At 40.3% G+C, this 17,485-nt stretch overlaps 1 protein-coding gene across 3 annotated transcripts in view; it reads left to right on the top strand.

The window, feature by feature from the left end:
• The window catches only part of zfyve9a (zinc finger, FYVE domain containing 9a), a 93,255-nt gene that overhangs the window by 19,825 nt on the left and 55,945 nt on the right, over nucleotides 1–17,485 (top strand). For all 3 annotated transcript variants that reach the window (XM_067990206.1, XM_067990205.1, XM_067990207.1), the window contains exon 3: nucleotides 16,285–16,400. In XM_067990206.1, the coding sequence (XP_067846307.1) occupies nucleotides 16,331–16,400 (70 nt within the window). In that variant the 5' untranslated portion in view covers nucleotides 16,285–16,330. The remainder of the gene's footprint in view (nucleotides 1–16,284; nucleotides 16,401–17,485) is intronic.

The raw sequence follows: 17,485 nt of genomic DNA, 5'->3' as shown, positions 1-17,485 counted from the left end.
TTACACTCAAGACCAAGGAATTTTTTTGCTAGTGAAGGAATGGTACTAAAAATACTTTATTTTAATGGATCATTTTCATACAGGTAAATTGCTCTAGATTTAAATAACATGTAAAGGAAAAGTGACCAAAAATCCTTGATATTTAATTTAAGACTACTGGGGGAAAAGACCTCCATGCAGCCTGCTTTCTGTACTAATATTAAATTATAATTGTTAGACCATTATAATGAATCTAAAATGCCAAAAAATAGCCATTTCTGAACAGTAACTCTTCTTAATATATGAGGACTTTGATAACTTTATGGATTTTATAACCTTGAGGTAAAATACTAATTTTCTCCATGACCTCTTGATATCCAAAATGCAATAAAAAAATGATTGACCATGCTTTATCATCCAGTGATGCCTCATTTGAGATGGTTATAATAAAGTTAGCATCACATTTTGCTTTGATTTCATTGAGCTCAAACGATCAATCCAAATAAGCAGTTGGTGATTGTGGAAGAAAAATGGAAGTATAATTCCGTGATACTCTAAATTGCACTCTTCAGTTTCCTTTGCTGAAGTCCTAAATATTCAACTTTATGGTATTATTCAGCAGTACTTTATGGTATACTCAAGACTCTTGCCAAATTGTTATCTAATGAGCCTCAGACACTACAAAATAGTTAGAAGGTAATTTTGTACAATCTTTAGCAAGTGAACAAAACAAACCCATTTATAAAATCTGCACAATTTGCAATCCAAAAATATTACATTTTGGAAGTTTTGATGATTCTCCATTGGTTGTTTTCATATTGATGCATACCCCTAAACAGATTGCAAAATGCACTACTGTACATTCATTGCAAGGCATTATTTTAAGTTTAAAGTAGGGGGTTTTCATATACACAAATATAAAGTGGAACAGGGAATTAGCCGCTGCTTCTAGGGTACAAAACTTGACCGCAACGTCATTCCTTTTGACTGGAAAGTGGAAGAATTTTATATACATTGTGCCTTTATAGGTGAGCATATACAGTATTCTTATTGAGCTTCCTTGCACAAATTGGTTTAACTTCATAGGGTTGGCAACTGAAGACTCTTAAGTACTGAGTAATGCTTTGGGCATGCATTCTTTTGTTAAAAAAAGAAATAACCTTGATGCCACAAGCATTGCATAACTGATCCTAGCCTTGTTTTAAGGCCAAACTTCAGTCTTCCTAACCGTAAGGAGTAAGGCTAAATGGGCACTTTGGAACAATTTTCACTGTTTAGCGTCTTCGCTTCAAAAGTTTGTTTTACTTCTGTTGACTTGACCGCCCCCCCCCCACACTTTAACAAAAGTGAGTGTTACACCTTCAATTTTCTTCCCGTTTCTCCTTAATAGAAAAATATTTTTTGGCAGTAGTGGAGGTCATTCAGCCCTTCTAACCTGTATTGAACTTAGGCTGTTCCTGGGAACTGGTTTTAAACTGTCCCATTTTCCTGCTTTTCTCCATATTCTTTTAATATTTTAAAGTACTTCTCCAATATCTTTTTGAATGTTTGTCTTTTTTTCAAGGATGACCCATCGTGGCAAAACATTCCACGTTTCTAAACTCACTTAGTAGATAGTGGTTATCTTAAGATCATGGACCCTTGTCTTTCCCCAGTAGAAATGATCTATGCTTAATTTGTTTCTTCCTTTTATCATTTTTAAATGCCTGTATTAAAATCTTCCTCAATCTTTAGTTCAAGAAAATATAGCCCTAGTTGTAATATAATTATGGAAAATATGTACACGCTTTCTCCCTCTTATAGCGAGGAATCCAAAACGATGCACTTTATTCCAGATATGACTTTACCATCATTTTGAGCAGTTGTTACCTCTGCCTTTTGTATTCAATCCCTCTTGTACTGCCATTTTCTGCCTTAATGGCTTTTTAAAAAAAACCTGTCCACACTCTGATAAAAACTTGTGTATCGGCGCACCTAGACCCCCTGTGTCTTCACTCTGAGAAATTTGCCATTTATGATCTATTTCCATTCTTCTGGTTTCTAAAATGTATTGCCTAATTTTTCTATATTAAACTGCATCTGTCATTTATTTTCCTTCTTCTAGCCTGTTATGGCCTCCTATAATCTTCTACATTCTGCCGGTTCAATCGATTTTTATTTATTCATCCATATGCATCTCTCCCTTCTATGGCCTTGCTCAGTTAAATCATGATGAATTCGGTGTGACAGTTTTTGTATGTCTGTTGGATTGCCGACTTTGTGTAACATGTACTTTCACTTGTTATAAAATTTTTATCCCTCTCTCATTTAACTATGCTAAACTTTTTTTATTCGTTCATGGGATGTGGGCGTCGCTGGCAAGGCCAGCATTTATTGCCCATCCCTAACTGCCCTTGAGAAGGTGGTGGTGAGCCATCTTCTTGAACCGCTGCAGTCTGTGTGGTGAAGGTGCTCCCACAGTGCTGTTGGATAGGGAGTTCCAGGATTTTGACCCAGCGACGATGAAGGAACGGCAATATATTTCCAAGTCGGTATGATGTGTGACTTGGAGGGGAACGTGCAGGTGGTGGTGTTCCCATGTGCCTGCTGCCCTTGTCCTTCTAGGTGGTAGAGGTTGCTGGTTTGGGAGGTGCGGTCGAAGAAGCCTTGGTGAGTTTCTGCAGTGCATCCTGTGGGTGGTACACACTACAGCCACGGTGCGCTGGTGGTGAAGGGAGTGAATGTTTAGGGTGGTGGATGGGGTACCAATCAAGCGGGCTGCTTTGTCCTGGATGGTGTCAAGCTTCTTGAATGTTGTTGGAGCTGCACTCATCCAGGCAAGTGGAGAGTATTCAATCACACTCCTGACTTGTGCCTTGTAGATGGTGGAAAGGGTTTGGGGAATCAGAAGGTGAGTCACTCACCGCAGAATGCCCAGCCTCTGACCTGCTCTTGTGGCTGGCCCAGTTAAGTTTCTGGTTAATGGTGACCCCCAGGATGTTGATGGTGGGGGATTCAGCGATGGTAATGCCGTTGAATGTCAAGGGGAGGTGGTTAGACTCTCTTGTTGGAGATGGTCATTGCCTGGCACTTGTCTGGTGTGAATGTTACTTGCCACTTATGAGCCCAAGCCTGGATGTTGTCCAGGTCTTGCTGCATGCGGGCACAGACTGCTTCATTATCTGAGGGGTTGTGAATGGAACTGAACACTGCAATCATCAGCAAACATCCCCATTTCTGACCTTATGATGGAGGGAAGGTCATTGATGAAGCAGCTGAAGATGGTTGGGCCAAGGACACTGCCCTGAGGAACTCCTGCAGCAATGCCCTGGGGCTGAGATGATTGGCCTCCAACAACCACTACCATCTTCCTTTGTGCTAGGTATGACTCCAGCCACTGGAGAGTTTTCCCATTGACCTCAATTTTACTAGGGCTTCTTGGTGCCACACTCGGTCAAATGCTGCCTTGATGTCAAGGGCAGTCACAGTCAATTACCTCTGGAATTCAGCTCTTTTGTCCATGCTTGAACCAAGGCTGTAATGAGGCCTGGAGCCGAGTGGTCCTGATGGAACCCAAACTGAGCATCGGTGAGCAGGTTAATTGTGACTACGTGCTACTTGATAGCACTGTCAACGGCACCTTCCATCACTTTGCTGATGATTGAGCTGGAACAGTTTGGCTAGAGGAACAGCTAGTTCTGGAGCACAAGTCTTCAGTACTATAGCCGGGGTGTTGTCGGGGCCCATAGCCTTTGTTGTATCCAGTGCACTCAGCCATTTCTTGATATCATGTGGAGTGAATCGAATTGGCTGAAGACTGGCTTCTGTGATGGTGGGGAAATCGGGAGGAGGCCGAGATGCATCATCCACTTGGCACTACTGGCTGAAGATGGTTGCAAACGCTTCAGCCTTGTCTTATGCACTCGTGCTGGGCTCCGCCATCATTGAGGATGGGGATGTTCACTTACAAGTTATTGAATAAAACTTGATTTTAACAACTCTTAATGCTGTTTGAAATAATGTTATAGTAATTTGTAATAGCAAAAATTTCAACTTACTGGAATGAATAGCAGTTGCTAAATGGGGAAATCATTTAACAAGGTCTCTATTTTACACTCATTTAAGTAGCAGTTTGAAAACTGAGCATTGTATAGCTTTAAGAAGCACAATTTCAAGCAGCAGTTTTGAAACCCTGACTTAAGAAAACTGTAAATGCTGGAAATCTAAAATTTTGGAAATGCACAACAGATCTGTAAAAGGAAAAGAGGTTAAAGTTTTGGCTGTAAATCAAGGAATTGATTTTGGCTCAGTGACATTGGTTCACATGGGTACTTTCAGCTACAATTTTTATTATGCATTTTTAGCCTCAGTGCAAAGCATGACCATCAGGCTTCTGATGTTTATTTTCTATCTTTAGCAGTGGCAACTGGGGGTGGTGGGCAGTTTGGAAGGAGCTAAAACCAACCAGTCATCTATTTTTTTCCTTTTATCTACTTTATAAACTAATTTTAGTTCGATGTCTCTATTGATGGAGCCAGGATCTTCGCTTTTAACTGATCTGAACTGGGCAACTTATCAATGCTTTTTCTTTTGATTTTTGTAGGGTTTTCTTATTGCTACTAGATCACATGACTGGAATGGCCTATCCCGCCATAAAACACTGGTAGTGGTCGCTTCATTATGCAAAAATTCATTAGGTTTTTATCCTGTCTTGTGGCTGTATGGGGAAAATATATTTGATTTATAGTAGGTTTTCCACAGGCAGTAAATTGCTACCTCATATGAAAAGGAGTACCTGATAGTCATGTCTGATAGAATGATAACCTGATAACATCAGATGTTTTAAATGTCCTATGACCCAAGTGTTTTCATGTACCATATATGCCCTAACCCTTATTAACTCTTACTCATTCAATTACTTGCAATGCCCAAATGACTATAGAGGTAGCATTGCTCAACAACATATATCTTTCCTCCTGCCTCACATAAAATCATTATCCACTGACCTTTTAAGTCCACAGTACCTTCATTACTGAAATCTCTGCATTAGTCTCCGCACCAAGTAACTCCTCATCCTTAGTGATTTCATTGTACAGTTAAATTCTCTCATCCAGCTCAGTCCCACTATGCCTCAACCACAACCTCTCCATCCTTAAAAACTTCCTCAAAATCCATATCTTAAGTCCAGCTTTTGGTCACCCTTCTGGTCTATTTTCCATAAGGCTATTTGTGAAGTGCCTTGGGTTTCTTTTTATGTTAAACACTATATAAATGGAAGTTGTTTCACATGGGCAAAGTTTTTGTAGAAAGAAATATAAACTACTCTATTATTTGAAATATATTATGTTTACAAATCAAAGATATAATTTTAATTGCATACATCATAAATGTAGACTATTGTATTTCCATCCTGGCTTGCCTAAGATCGTGCTCATTTTGCCCTTTCTCCTATCTTATGGCAGTATCTCTGCAGTCTACACTTTGTTCTTGATTGAATTGCATGGTTTCCAGAATAAACTTGTTGGGATGGAAAACTGGAAATGCGTAGTAGGTTTGTCAGAGTGCTGTGCACTTCTAGTTTTCCATTTTTAACTTCAGATTTCTAGATAATGTTCTCGTGTGCATTTTTAAAAAAAAACTTGCTTGCAGCAGAAAAGATTAAATGAATTTAATAAATTCTCAACTGTACACAACATAGAATTTCCCTGCAGTCCATTGGGAGAAGAATGTTCAATTTGCAACTATGAAGGTCAAGTCATATCATTCTTTGAATTCCTCTGCATTCAAAAAGTTTGTGCAAATAAAAAAAATCCCTCAATTTTAATGCAACAATGGCTGTATCAAATCAATGTGGAATCTAGGCAACCTATCTTGCATTGCAGGTAAAGAACATGCATGGTTCCCTGAGTAGAAACAAATATACTGGAAATTCACAGTGGGTATGCCCACATCTGAGAAAGGGATAGGTTTAACATTCAGAACCAAAGGAAATTAGGCCCTTTGTAAAAGTCATGTATGTTAACAAAAGCTAGAAAGAGGTGTAAAGTGCTGCATGATGTGTAGTACATTTCCTGGGTGTCTGAACACCCTGCCAAGATATGGTGCCTGTTTAAATTCATGATGTGGAGATGCCGGTGATGGACTGGGGTTGACAATTGTAAACAATTTTACAACACCAAGTTATAGTCCAGCAATTTTATTTTAAATTCACAAGCTTTCGGAGGCTTCCTCCTTCCTCAGGTTCACCTGAGGAAGGAGGAAGCCTCCGAAAGCTTGTGAATTTAAAATAAAATTGCTGGACTATAACTTGGTGTTGTAAAATTGTTTACAATTGTTTAAATTCAGTTTGTGGGGCGAGCTTTCTGTCTGCTTTTCTCTGATCTTTCGGGCATGGCTGCTAAGCTGCACCTTGTTCAGTCCCCCTCAGTTTGTGCTATCCAGGCCTCTTGGACCGCAAAACCCCTAGAATCATATGGTGTGCTACTTGCCTAGAGCTGAGCGATCAAACACTCTACCTGACATTGCCTCTGCCCTCAATTTCTTTAGGTGTAGAAAATCCCAGGCCTTGTGCAATTTAGCCAGTTACTTTAGCTGCCTGCGCAGGACTAATAATGCCGGCTCTGTGTTGGATCGCCCTGATCCCCTCATCCCTGAGCTGCTTGACTATAACCTCCCCTTGGTATGCCATTCCCCATTAAAACAATCAAATGTCATGGGCGAATAAACTTTCACTTCTGTGACCCCTGCCTAACCAAGTTCCAGCCAAACTCTGACCATAGGTATTTCAATGGGTGGAAGGTGAGGACAAGAGGGACCCTGTAGTTGAGAATTGGAGGCATGAGGAAAAGGGTGAACCTGGTTGAGTGGCCTGTTGACCAGCTATGGGGAAACCTTGGCTGAGACAAAAGTGGCATTTCATAAGTTTTGATTATCTTTAAATGTGAAGGATATTGAATAGGAATAGATATATTCCAAAAAGTGTCCATCAAAGGATCGAATTATCCTTTGATAAATAGATTAAAGCTAAACAAACATAAAAGGGAGACATAACACTAAGGGCTAACAATACTAGAGAAAGTCAAGATTGAGTGTAGTGGAGAGGAGACAATGATTTGAAGGATTAAAAGATAATATGGTAGATATTTTTTGTCTTTTTAAAAATGATGGAAGTGAGAATGTAAATGTACTGGAGGATATGGAAAATAACTATAAAAATATTTGGTTTTGGGGCAGGGGAGCAGTTGGGACAGTTAGCAGAATTTGAGTTGGTTCAGTCATTAGGCCCTGATGGTGTGCACCTTACCTGTTGAAACAAGTGGTATTTTGTCATTATTTCTATAACCTTTTCTGTTCCCTGAGAGAGAGGATCAGCCGTGATCATATTGAATGGAGGAGCAGGCTCGAAGGGCCAAATGGCCTATTCCTGCTCCTATTTTCTATGTCTCTGTTTCTTATTTTTAGGTTACTATTATTTGCACCTGCACCATCCTTCCCATTACTAGTTTAAAGTTCTTTCTATAATTCTGTTTATTCCTTCCACCAGGACCTTGGTTCCAGCCCAATTCAGGCCCAGCGCATCCCTGATGGCTGCTTCGGGAGTTTTTAAGGAGAGAGAGGGAAACCAGGGAATTATAGACCAGTTAGCCTAACATCTGTTGTGGGGAAAATGCTGGAGTCTATAATTAAGGATAGGGTGACTGAACACCTCGAGAATTTTCACTTAATCAGAGAGAACTAGCATGGATTTGTGAAAGGTAGATCGTGCCTGACAAACCTGATTGAATTTTTTGAAGAGGTGATTAAAGTAGTGGACAGGGGAATGTCAATGGATGTTATTTATATGGACTTCCAGAAGGCATTTGATAAGGTCCCACATAAGAGACTGTTAGCTAAGGTAGAAGCCCATGGAATCGAGGGAAAAGTACGGACTTGGTTAGGAAGTTGGCTGAGTGAAAGGCAACAGAGTAGAGATAATGGGTAGGTACTCACGTTGGCAGGATGTGTCTTGGGGCCTCAATTATTCACTATATTTATTAACGACTTAGATGAAGGCATAGAAAGTCTCATATCTGAGTTTGCCGATGACACAGATTGGTGGCATTGTAAGCAGTGTAGATGAAAACATAAAATTACGAAGTGATATTGATAGATTAGGTGAATGGGCAAAACTGTGGCAAATGGAATTCAATGTAGACAAATGTGAGGTCATCCACTTTGGATCAAAAAAGGATAGAACAGGTTAATTTCTAAATGGTAAAAAGTTTAAAAACAGTGGATGTCCAAAGGGACTTAGGGGTTCAGGTACATAGATCATTGAAGTGTCATGAACAGGTGCAGAAAATAATCAAGAAGGCAAATGGAATGCTGGCCTTTCTATCTAGAGGGCTAGAGTACAAGGGGGCAGATGTTATGCTGCAGCTATACAAAACCCTGGTTAGACCGCACCTGGAGTACTGAGAGCAGTTCTGGGCACGGCGCCTTCGGAAGGACATATTGGCCTTGGAGGGAGTGCAGTGTAGGTTTACTAGAATGATACCCGGACTTCAAGGGCTATGTTACGAGGAGAGGTTACACAAATTGGCGTTGTATTCTCGAGTTTCCAAGGTTAAGGGGTGATCTGATCGAAGTTTATAAGATATTAAGGGGAACAGATAGGGTGGATAGAGAAACTATTTTTGCTGGTTGGGGATTCTAGGAGTTGGGGGCACATTCTAAAAATTAGAGCCAGACCTTTCAGGAGCGAGATTAGAAAACATTTCTACACACAATGGTAGAAGTTTGGAACTCTCTTCCGCAAACAGCAATTGATGCTAGCTCAATTGCTAAATTTAAATCTGAGAGAGAGCTTTTTGGCAGCCAAAGGTATTAAGGGATATGGGTCAACGGCAGGTATATGGAGTTAGGTCACAGATCAGCCATGATCTTAACAAATGGCAGAGCAGGCATGAGGGGCTGAATGGCCTACTCCTGTTCCTATGTTCTCAGATGTAAAAGACTTGCGGACACAGGTTAGCAGAATGGGCGGTCAGGTGACAGGTGCAACTTAATGTGGCGAAGTGTGGAGTGATGCATTTTGATAAAACAATGGAAAGATGTTGAATGTGAATGGAGAGACAGTTGGGGGCGGAAATACATAATTTCCTTGAACGTGAGAGTGTAGGTAGACAAAGCTCTGATTGAAAACAATTTTAGGAATAGTGGTTAAAAGTACGGCAATGAAGGGCTAATCATTTGTACAAGGCAGTGGTTTGGCCACAGAATACTGTGTGCAGTTTTGGGTGCCCCATTATAGAAAGGATATCTGGGTCAGAGTGTGTGCGCAGTGTAGATTCACTAGGATGATACCAGGAATAAGAAACAATAGATATGAGGAGAGACTTGAGATACTGGGACTACTATTACTGGAGCAGAGAAGGCTAAGAGGAGACTAAATAGAAGTTTTTAAAACTTCTGAAGGGTTTTGATAGTGAATAGGTAAAGATTGTTTCCTCTGGTTGGGAAGTCGATCATCAATTTAATGGTCGCTCAGTAACGAGGTTAGGAGAAATTTTTTGAAAAATTATTAGGAGCATGGGATATTTTGCTGAAGGATCGATTTGAGGGAGACCACATTGCACCTTTTAAGGGAAGAGTAGATAAATATTTGAAGCAAAGGAAGTTGCATGGATTTAGTTTTGGATTGGTTTCGTGAAGAGCTGGTATAAACAGTGGGTTGCGTAGCTGCTCCTGCTGTGCAGTAAATGTCTGTAGTTCTCTTTGGCATCAGAGCAGGTGAGAGCGAGGAAGGTGGGGTGAAGCACAATTGAAGTAACTGTAGAAGTTTGTAGGCTTATAATGGATGCCTGTTGAAGGCCCAAGAGAGCTCCAGGAAGGAGGAGTAAAAGGCGAAGGATGGGTGGAAGTAAATTCTCTCTAACCTCCATATGCAAACGCAATCTATTGTCATGGTGGTGGTGGGGGGGGGGGGGGGGGGGGGTGGTGGGGTTGGTGGGGAAGAGAGAAATAAGTTCCAGGGACATTGACCTCAAAGGTTTACTTTATCGAAGGAAGTCAATTTTTTTCCCCAGTGGGTCCAGTCTGTCATCTTTTCACCATTTGCTGCTTTTGCTTCATTGTAATTTAGTGTCTTAGTTTTTTTTACTGTTAAAGGATGGTTCGAAAACTGCGTTTGGCCACTATTTCAAAGCTCCAGGGTTGGAAAAAGAAATTTGCATTCGAGGCTTCAAGTTTTAAATATAGTATCCTGATATGCTCAGTTATTTTTACCAACTAAAGTATATCACACAAGTGCTTTTGAAATCTAGTCCATTGATGTGACTTTTGACACTCTGTTCCCAGCTATTTACTTGAAATCTGATTGTATCCTCCTGCTATGTGCCTCTCATTTCTCCTTTCTTATTTCTATCTCATTTACTCTTTCCTCCTTTCTCATCCTCTCTTGCATTCCCTTTCTCTTGCTACATTCCTCTCTTGCTAATCAGAATGTGATAGTCACTTGAAATTTGGGAGTCATTTGACTTGTTCTCTGGGATCCTCATTCTTCAGCACAAAGGAGGGTTCCCACCTAAATTAAGTGCTTGAGTGCCTTCTGTTCTCCTAGTGCTATCACTTTGATCTATTTTGTAGATCAGCTTGCATGCAATTCTTGGGATCTGCTAGGCATTGTGGTACTGAATTTGTACGGTCAAGATGTAACATTTGTTAAGGTGGTGGACTAGGGATAACTTGCAACCAATATCCTCTGAAGCCTATGTACGGATTGGAGAAGAGGTATGACTGGAACAGGCCCTTACCAGTGCAGATTACTTGGCTGTGTATCAGTTTGGTCATTTCACCCGAGTCCAAGGCTTGTGGATTTAAGCCTCACTCCAGACCGTAAGCACTAACCTAGGTTGAAACTTTAATGGGAGTTCTGCATTGTCAGAGGTGCTTCCCATCAGATGAGATGCTAAATCAAGTGCATGTCTGCTTGTTCCAGTTGTTTAGTTTGGTGTAAAAGATTCCATATACTGCTTGAAGAGCAGGGAGTTCTCTTGGTGTTCTAACAAACATTCCTCTTTCCGCTGACTTCACCAAAGGCATTTCTGCTTTGTGAGACCTTTATTGTGCACAGAATGACTGCTGCATTTAATGTCATTGCACTTCAAGGTAATTTATTGTATGTAAGAATCATTTATAGCTGGTTTTTAAGTTTTTTGTCCTTCCCCATAAGTTCCTGGATTTTCTTTTTCAGGTGCATGGATTGGTAAAAATCAAATTGAATTAAGGAACAAAAAAAATCCAAATTTTATTTTGTGTGGAAAATTTGGCCCAGAAATATGTGCACATCTGAATCTTGGCACATAAAAAATGGAGACTGAAGATTTTGTTTCTATTTAGGTGATTTTTTTTTGACCTCAGTGCCGACTTTGACTGCATCTTAACTCGTGGTCCAAGCTGTACAGTGCCTAGTATTATGGAGCTGGAAATAGTGCATTTGTTTAATTGTGTGGTGTTCTGACTACCATAGGCAGAAAACTATTTGCCCTGAATTTTATCATCGTTTTTGGAGTCTAATTTTTCTCTTTTTTTCTACTGTTTGTTTCCTTCCAGCTTCAATACTAAAAATAGGCAATTAAAAACTGACTTTAATGATCCTTAATTGTGAAGCACTCAGATTTTTGAGATGTGATGAGGTCCTATGTGTTTTTCACATTGGCTTCCAACATATTCAACAGACACCTGCCAGTGGAAACAGTATTTTTGGCTGATGTGTATCTCTATATGGATGTCAGCCAAAGAGGCAATACAACAGGTTCTGGATCTCCTATGGAAAAGCTTGAAGTTCCTTGTAGCCACTGAACGTATGATGAAACACAATATCCCAAGGCTAATAGTTGTAGCCTTTCTTCTTGGTTGCGCCCTACAAACAAATCTTTCTTCTTGTGCAAGTCTTGTTTTTTGAAGCTGAATTTTCTAGTGCCTGGCTACTGATTCCCCACAGAGATTTTATGTGGTTCCTCTATCTGCTTATTGCCTATCTTGGTAGGGTTAAGTTGAGAAACACTGGTTTATGAATAGTGCCAGGCAAATAATGTCATGCATTCTTGTGTGTGAATCGGACTTCAATCTGATACTGAATAAATTAACATTCACTGAAACATCTGTGGGTTTGTGAGACTTAAGTTTGCACAGTAAAGCATTTGCAAGCCCTTATTTTAGTGCAAAAGATTGGAGAACTGCAGGTCTTTGTGGCACACACGTACCTTGTTTAGATGAAGTTGAAGTTTAATTCCTGTGGAGTGACTGGATGAAAGGGAATAAGAGCTGTGGGCAGTACTTCCTACCTTATCACATCAGGATGATCTGGTTCATGAGAACCAATGACCTAGATAGAAGTAGGTTTGAGGTTCTGCAAAGGGATTTCAAGGATCTAAATTCTAGATTAAGAAGTAGAACCTCCAGCATAATCTCTCTAACTCCCAGTGCCATGTGCTGGACCAGACAGGGAGCGAAGTATTAGGATTGTCAACATATGGCTGGGAGGACAGTATAGAAGGGAATGTTTCAGAACTGATAAAGTCATCGACCTGAAACGTTAACTCTGTTTCTCTCTCCACAGATACTGCCTGTCCTACTGAGTGTTTCCAGCATTTTCTGTTTTATTGAAGTGAAAGTGTCCTTTTTTAATCAACTCCTCCTAAAATAGTCTGATCAGAGTTATCATTGATAACATTGCATTTTAGTTGCTTATTGTAGGATTGTTAAGTTATGATGGGTGATTCTATTCCTGGGTTTGGATTGGTTGGTCTTTTTACAGGGTAAATTAAATGTGAAATCATTCACATCTGTTGCCTGGGACACCATATGACTGGTCGGATTAGAGAACCAGGAACTATACTGCATAATGCAACAATTTTCAGTTAGTCATGTGATGCCCCTGGCATCATTTACCTTTTTCATCTACATTTTTAGTATGCCTGACTACATGTTGGTTGTGTAGCTTTCAATTATATTAAAACAGACTATGTAGTATGCTGTGCAATGAAGTGCACTGGGAATTCACTGACAGAATTGCTAATCTTTTGGTGAAGTAAGTAGGTTTTGTGCACCTAATTGTTAGACCAGTGCTGGCAAAGGCTTAGGTGCAGGTTAGCTGTCCACTTTTGACCAAGAATGGTGAAGACCAAAACAGGGCAGCAAAGAATAAGTTTAAGACAATAGCTAAATCTTACAATGATTGACATGAACTGTAAGCAACAATGTTCCAGCAATTTGTGATGACATCAGAATGTTGAACTGTATTATGAATTGCTACCTTGAAATTTGCTGTCTGCTTTCTTTGGAGCAGCTTAAATGCAAGATTCTTTTGAGAAATCAACTTGCAACCATAACATCATGATATAATGCCAATCTTCACTACATCTGAACAATTATTTTTCATGTGTTGTAGCTGGTTTTCTAATAGGATCATCATTGTGGAGAAGAGGAGAAAATGATTCAGAATATGTCCTGGGTAGAATGTTTGTCATTGGCTTGTTATCTCTATACTGATGATGGATGTGCCTGGTTTCAGATTACTGGTATGTCCTGGGACTTTTATACCATGGGTACAGGTTCCAATTCATTTAAATACCATCCATATTTCCATGGTTCTGACTTCTGCATAGTAGCTCAGTAAAGGCTGCTGGGGCTTATGTTGTAACTGAGTGTAACAGTTTTCACTGAGTTGATATGTTGAGTAGAAAGTGTTAGAGCACAGTTTTCACTTTGTCTGTGTAAGCTTTTGGGAAGAATGTCAAGTCATAGTTTTAAAAGCATAGTCAGACTTGTTTTGTGGGGCTATTCTTTTTGGTGCCATTTGTCGTGCTCGGAGTAATGGGTCTTGGGATTATTTGTCATTTGATTGTGTGTGCTTGCTGAATTGGGTTACTGGAGCTGTTATGTATTGGGAAGATGAGATCACGGTTTGGGGAGGGCTGAAGCTGTTTTTTTTTCTGGGGCAAGAGTGCTGCTTGGCTTTATTTCAGCAGCTTGTGTGAATCTTGCGGAGGGCTGCTTTGGGATAAGTTACTGCAGAGACCAAGGTCAGTAATACTTTGTTTTTACAAGTGTCTCAGATGGATCCTAACTTGAGGAGGTTGCAGGTGTTGGGGCTCTGGGTTTGTCACGTGTTCCTGCTATAGATGCTGAATTTGCAGGCAGATCTGAAATGGGCTGTTTCTGTAAAATAAGCCATAGGAACAGGAGTAGATCATTTAGCCCCTCGAGCCGGCTCCGCCATTCATTGAGATCATGGCTAAGGTCATACCCACCTTAGCCCCTTATCCCTTAATACCGTTGGGTAACAAAAATCTATCAATCTCAGAATTAAAATTAACAGTTGAGCTAGGATCAACTGCCGTTTGTGGAGGAGGAGAGTTCCAAACTTCTGCCATCCTTTACATGTAGAAGTGTTTCCTAACTTCACTCCCGAAAGTCATGGCTCTAATTTTTAGGCTATGTCCCCTAGTCCTGGACTCCTCAACCAGCGGAAATAGTTTCTCTCTCTCTCTCCCCTTTCAGTTCCCCTTAATATTTTGAAAACTTTGATCAAATCACCCCTTAATCTTCTAAATTTCAGGGTATACAGCCCTGGTTTGTGTAATCTCTCTTCGTAATTTAACCCTTGGAGTCCAGGTATCGTTCTAATAAATCTACGCTGCACTCCCTCCAAGGTCAATATATCCTTCCTAAGGTGCGGTGCACAGAACTGAACAGGTGTGGTCTAACCAGGGCTTTGATTAGCTGTAGCATAATTTCTACCCCCTTGTATTCTAGTCCTCTAGATATAAAGGCCAGCATTCCATTAGCCTTTTTGGTTATTTTCTGTACCTGTCCATGACATTTTAATGATCTATGTATTGGACCCCTAAGTTTCTTTGGACCTCCACTGTTTCGAGCTTTTCACCATTTAATAAGTACTCTGATCTATCCTTTTAGGTCCAAAGTGGATAACCTCACGCTTGCCTACATTGAAACTGATTTTCCACAGTTTTGCCCAGTCACTTAATCTGTTAATATCTCTCTAATTTTATGCTTCAATCTATACTGCTTACAAAGCGGCCTATCTTTGTGTCATCTGCATACTTGGATATTTGGCTTTCTATCCCATCATCTAGGTAGTTAATAAAAATGGTGAATAGTTGAGGCCCCAACACAGATCCCTGTGGAACACCACTGGTCACATCCTGCCAATTTGAGTACCTGCCCATTATCTCTACTCCCGTCTCCTGCTGTTCAGCCAATTTTCTAACCAGGTCAATAATTTGCCCTCAATTCCATGAGCTTCAACTTTAGCTAACAGCCTCTTATGAGGGACATCATAGAGGATGCACTAACTGTAACATGGATTTGGGTTTTAAATTATTTGGTTGGAGTGTATTTATAATTTGTAATTCATATCAAGGGGTAATGTGTGTATGGATTCATTGTAGAAGTTGAATGGATCCAGAAACGCATCTAAGGGCTATAAACTAGAACACTTGGCCCACAAAATCCCAGTGGACAAATTTGTTTTAAAAAGTGATCTGTTAGAACTTTGAGAGTTGAGCACATTAGGCTTTGTTGTAGTTGGCACAAACATTTGCATGTAACAATAGTCCATTTCAAATCCTTCAGAGGAAAATAAGATGAGACTGGGGAAAAGAGTACAGATCACAGGACCTGTAACAAAGTAACATCCTGATTATCAGTAATCTGGCAGTGTTCCATGGATTCAGAAAAATAAATCAGTTGCATTGTTAACTGAAATGTAATATTGGGAAGATTGAAGTGGGAAGCAGGTCACAGATATCATTCAGGCTCAAACTGGTTTCGGGGACTCTAGTAAATTTACTTCACTTTCCACCAAAAGGATTTGCAAGAAGGTAGTTGGTCCCCATCTCGAGAGAGTGACGGTTCATGGGTATTACAGTGAACCCGTCTCTTCCCCCAGCCACCTCAGATCATATTATTGAATTTTAATACAAAAATATTAAGCATGGTATAAATTGAATGGATGACGGTGAGACTGAGTGAATTGATGTCACATAATGTATAAAATGGCATGAGTGTCATACATCCATTTGGTGCTCCTGATTTAAAATAGAATGGCCAATGACAATGGGTACAACTTGTCTAAATAAAGGAAGTGCATATTAGAATAGGATACTTGCTATATTCAGATGGTCAGAAGTTCTGGTGGATCTTGTATAGAGGAGGAATACACCCATGGAGTGGATACTAGTGTGATACTGCAGATTAGATCAACTCCAGTCACAAATGAACTGATGATGGGTTGGTGTTTCTCTTTTTGTATTTTGACAGGTTCAGGCAGACTGAGGGCATTGTGCAGGGTAGTGAATATTAACAAATGGAGAACTATTTCCAGGCTGAGGCATTTAACCTCGACAAGGTGTTGGATGAATTTGAGCAGAATGAAGGTGAGTTCATTTGTTCTGCTGTGCATTACTGTTTTGTTTTTTATTCTGGAAATAAATACTTTTGTAAATAAATCTGCCCTTGAAGACTGTATGGTGGGGGTGTCCAGCCTGTGGTCAGGAATTAACCTGCGAACTCAGACTATCTGGCTTGCATACGTACAACACCACTGTCTGCTCATTTCAATCCTGTAAGCGCAATGCCAGACTCATCTAACCATTCCTCAGCAATGCCTCCAATAGGTACCTCCTGCTGCTGCTATCAAGTGATTAAATGCTGCTGCAGAATGTGGAAATTCTATCAATATGGAGAATTACTGTCCATGGTATGCAGCAGCATTCAGTCACTTGGAGCAGGAGGTGGGAGCTTGGAGCTGTGCTGTGAATAGGAGTGCAAGCGTGAAATTGAGGGGGATCGATGAGGAATAGTGCTGGTGTGGTTAACAGTGTCAGCTTGAAGTGAGGTGGGTGCGAGGGGGAGGAAAATGAGAGAAATGTGTCGCCTTGGGTGGGAGGTGGAGTGGTAGTGTCAGCATTAAAACAATGTGATGAGTGTTTAAAAACCTGGGTCATCCTAAATGGGTTCTCAATGTTGGTTTTTTTTATACATGGTCCACAGATTCCATAATGAGTAAGTGGCCAATGAAGGGAATAAGTTTGGACACCCTTGTTGTAGTGGATAAGTAATACAACAGTTGTATTATCCAACAGTGTTCCTAATTCTCCAAAATTGCAAAAGTTTCACAGTAAAGGAAAAATGGCAGCTTCTTACTAACATTCTATTCTTCATTCACCATACTCCACACACCACTGGAGCAGAGCAAGCAGTAGCCAATGTTCTAGGGAAACCATGTCAAAGAGTCTCCCTTGTAAGATGTTTTCTGTATGGGTTAGTGTCTGTCCACATGGTGCCCTGTTCCTGTGCTGTGAATAAAGTCTGCTTATGTGTTTGAGAGTTACTTTTTGTTTTCTTCACCTGGAGAAACATTTGCCACTTGAGTGTTCTTCAAACTGATCAAGGTTTTTAAACTCAAGTCTGCTCTGAAGTTCTGTTTGGGTTTATTTAAAAATTCTTTGCATGTTGAATT

The sequence above is a fragment of the Heptranchias perlo genome, chromosome 9 (assembly GCF_035084215.1).
Source record: "Heptranchias perlo isolate sHepPer1 chromosome 9, sHepPer1.hap1, whole genome shotgun sequence".
Lineage (NCBI taxonomy): Eukaryota > Metazoa > Chordata > Chondrichthyes > Hexanchiformes > Hexanchidae > Heptranchias > Heptranchias perlo.
Note: the sequence above shows the minus strand (reverse complement) of the source record. Positions and strands in the feature narration are given on the sequence as shown.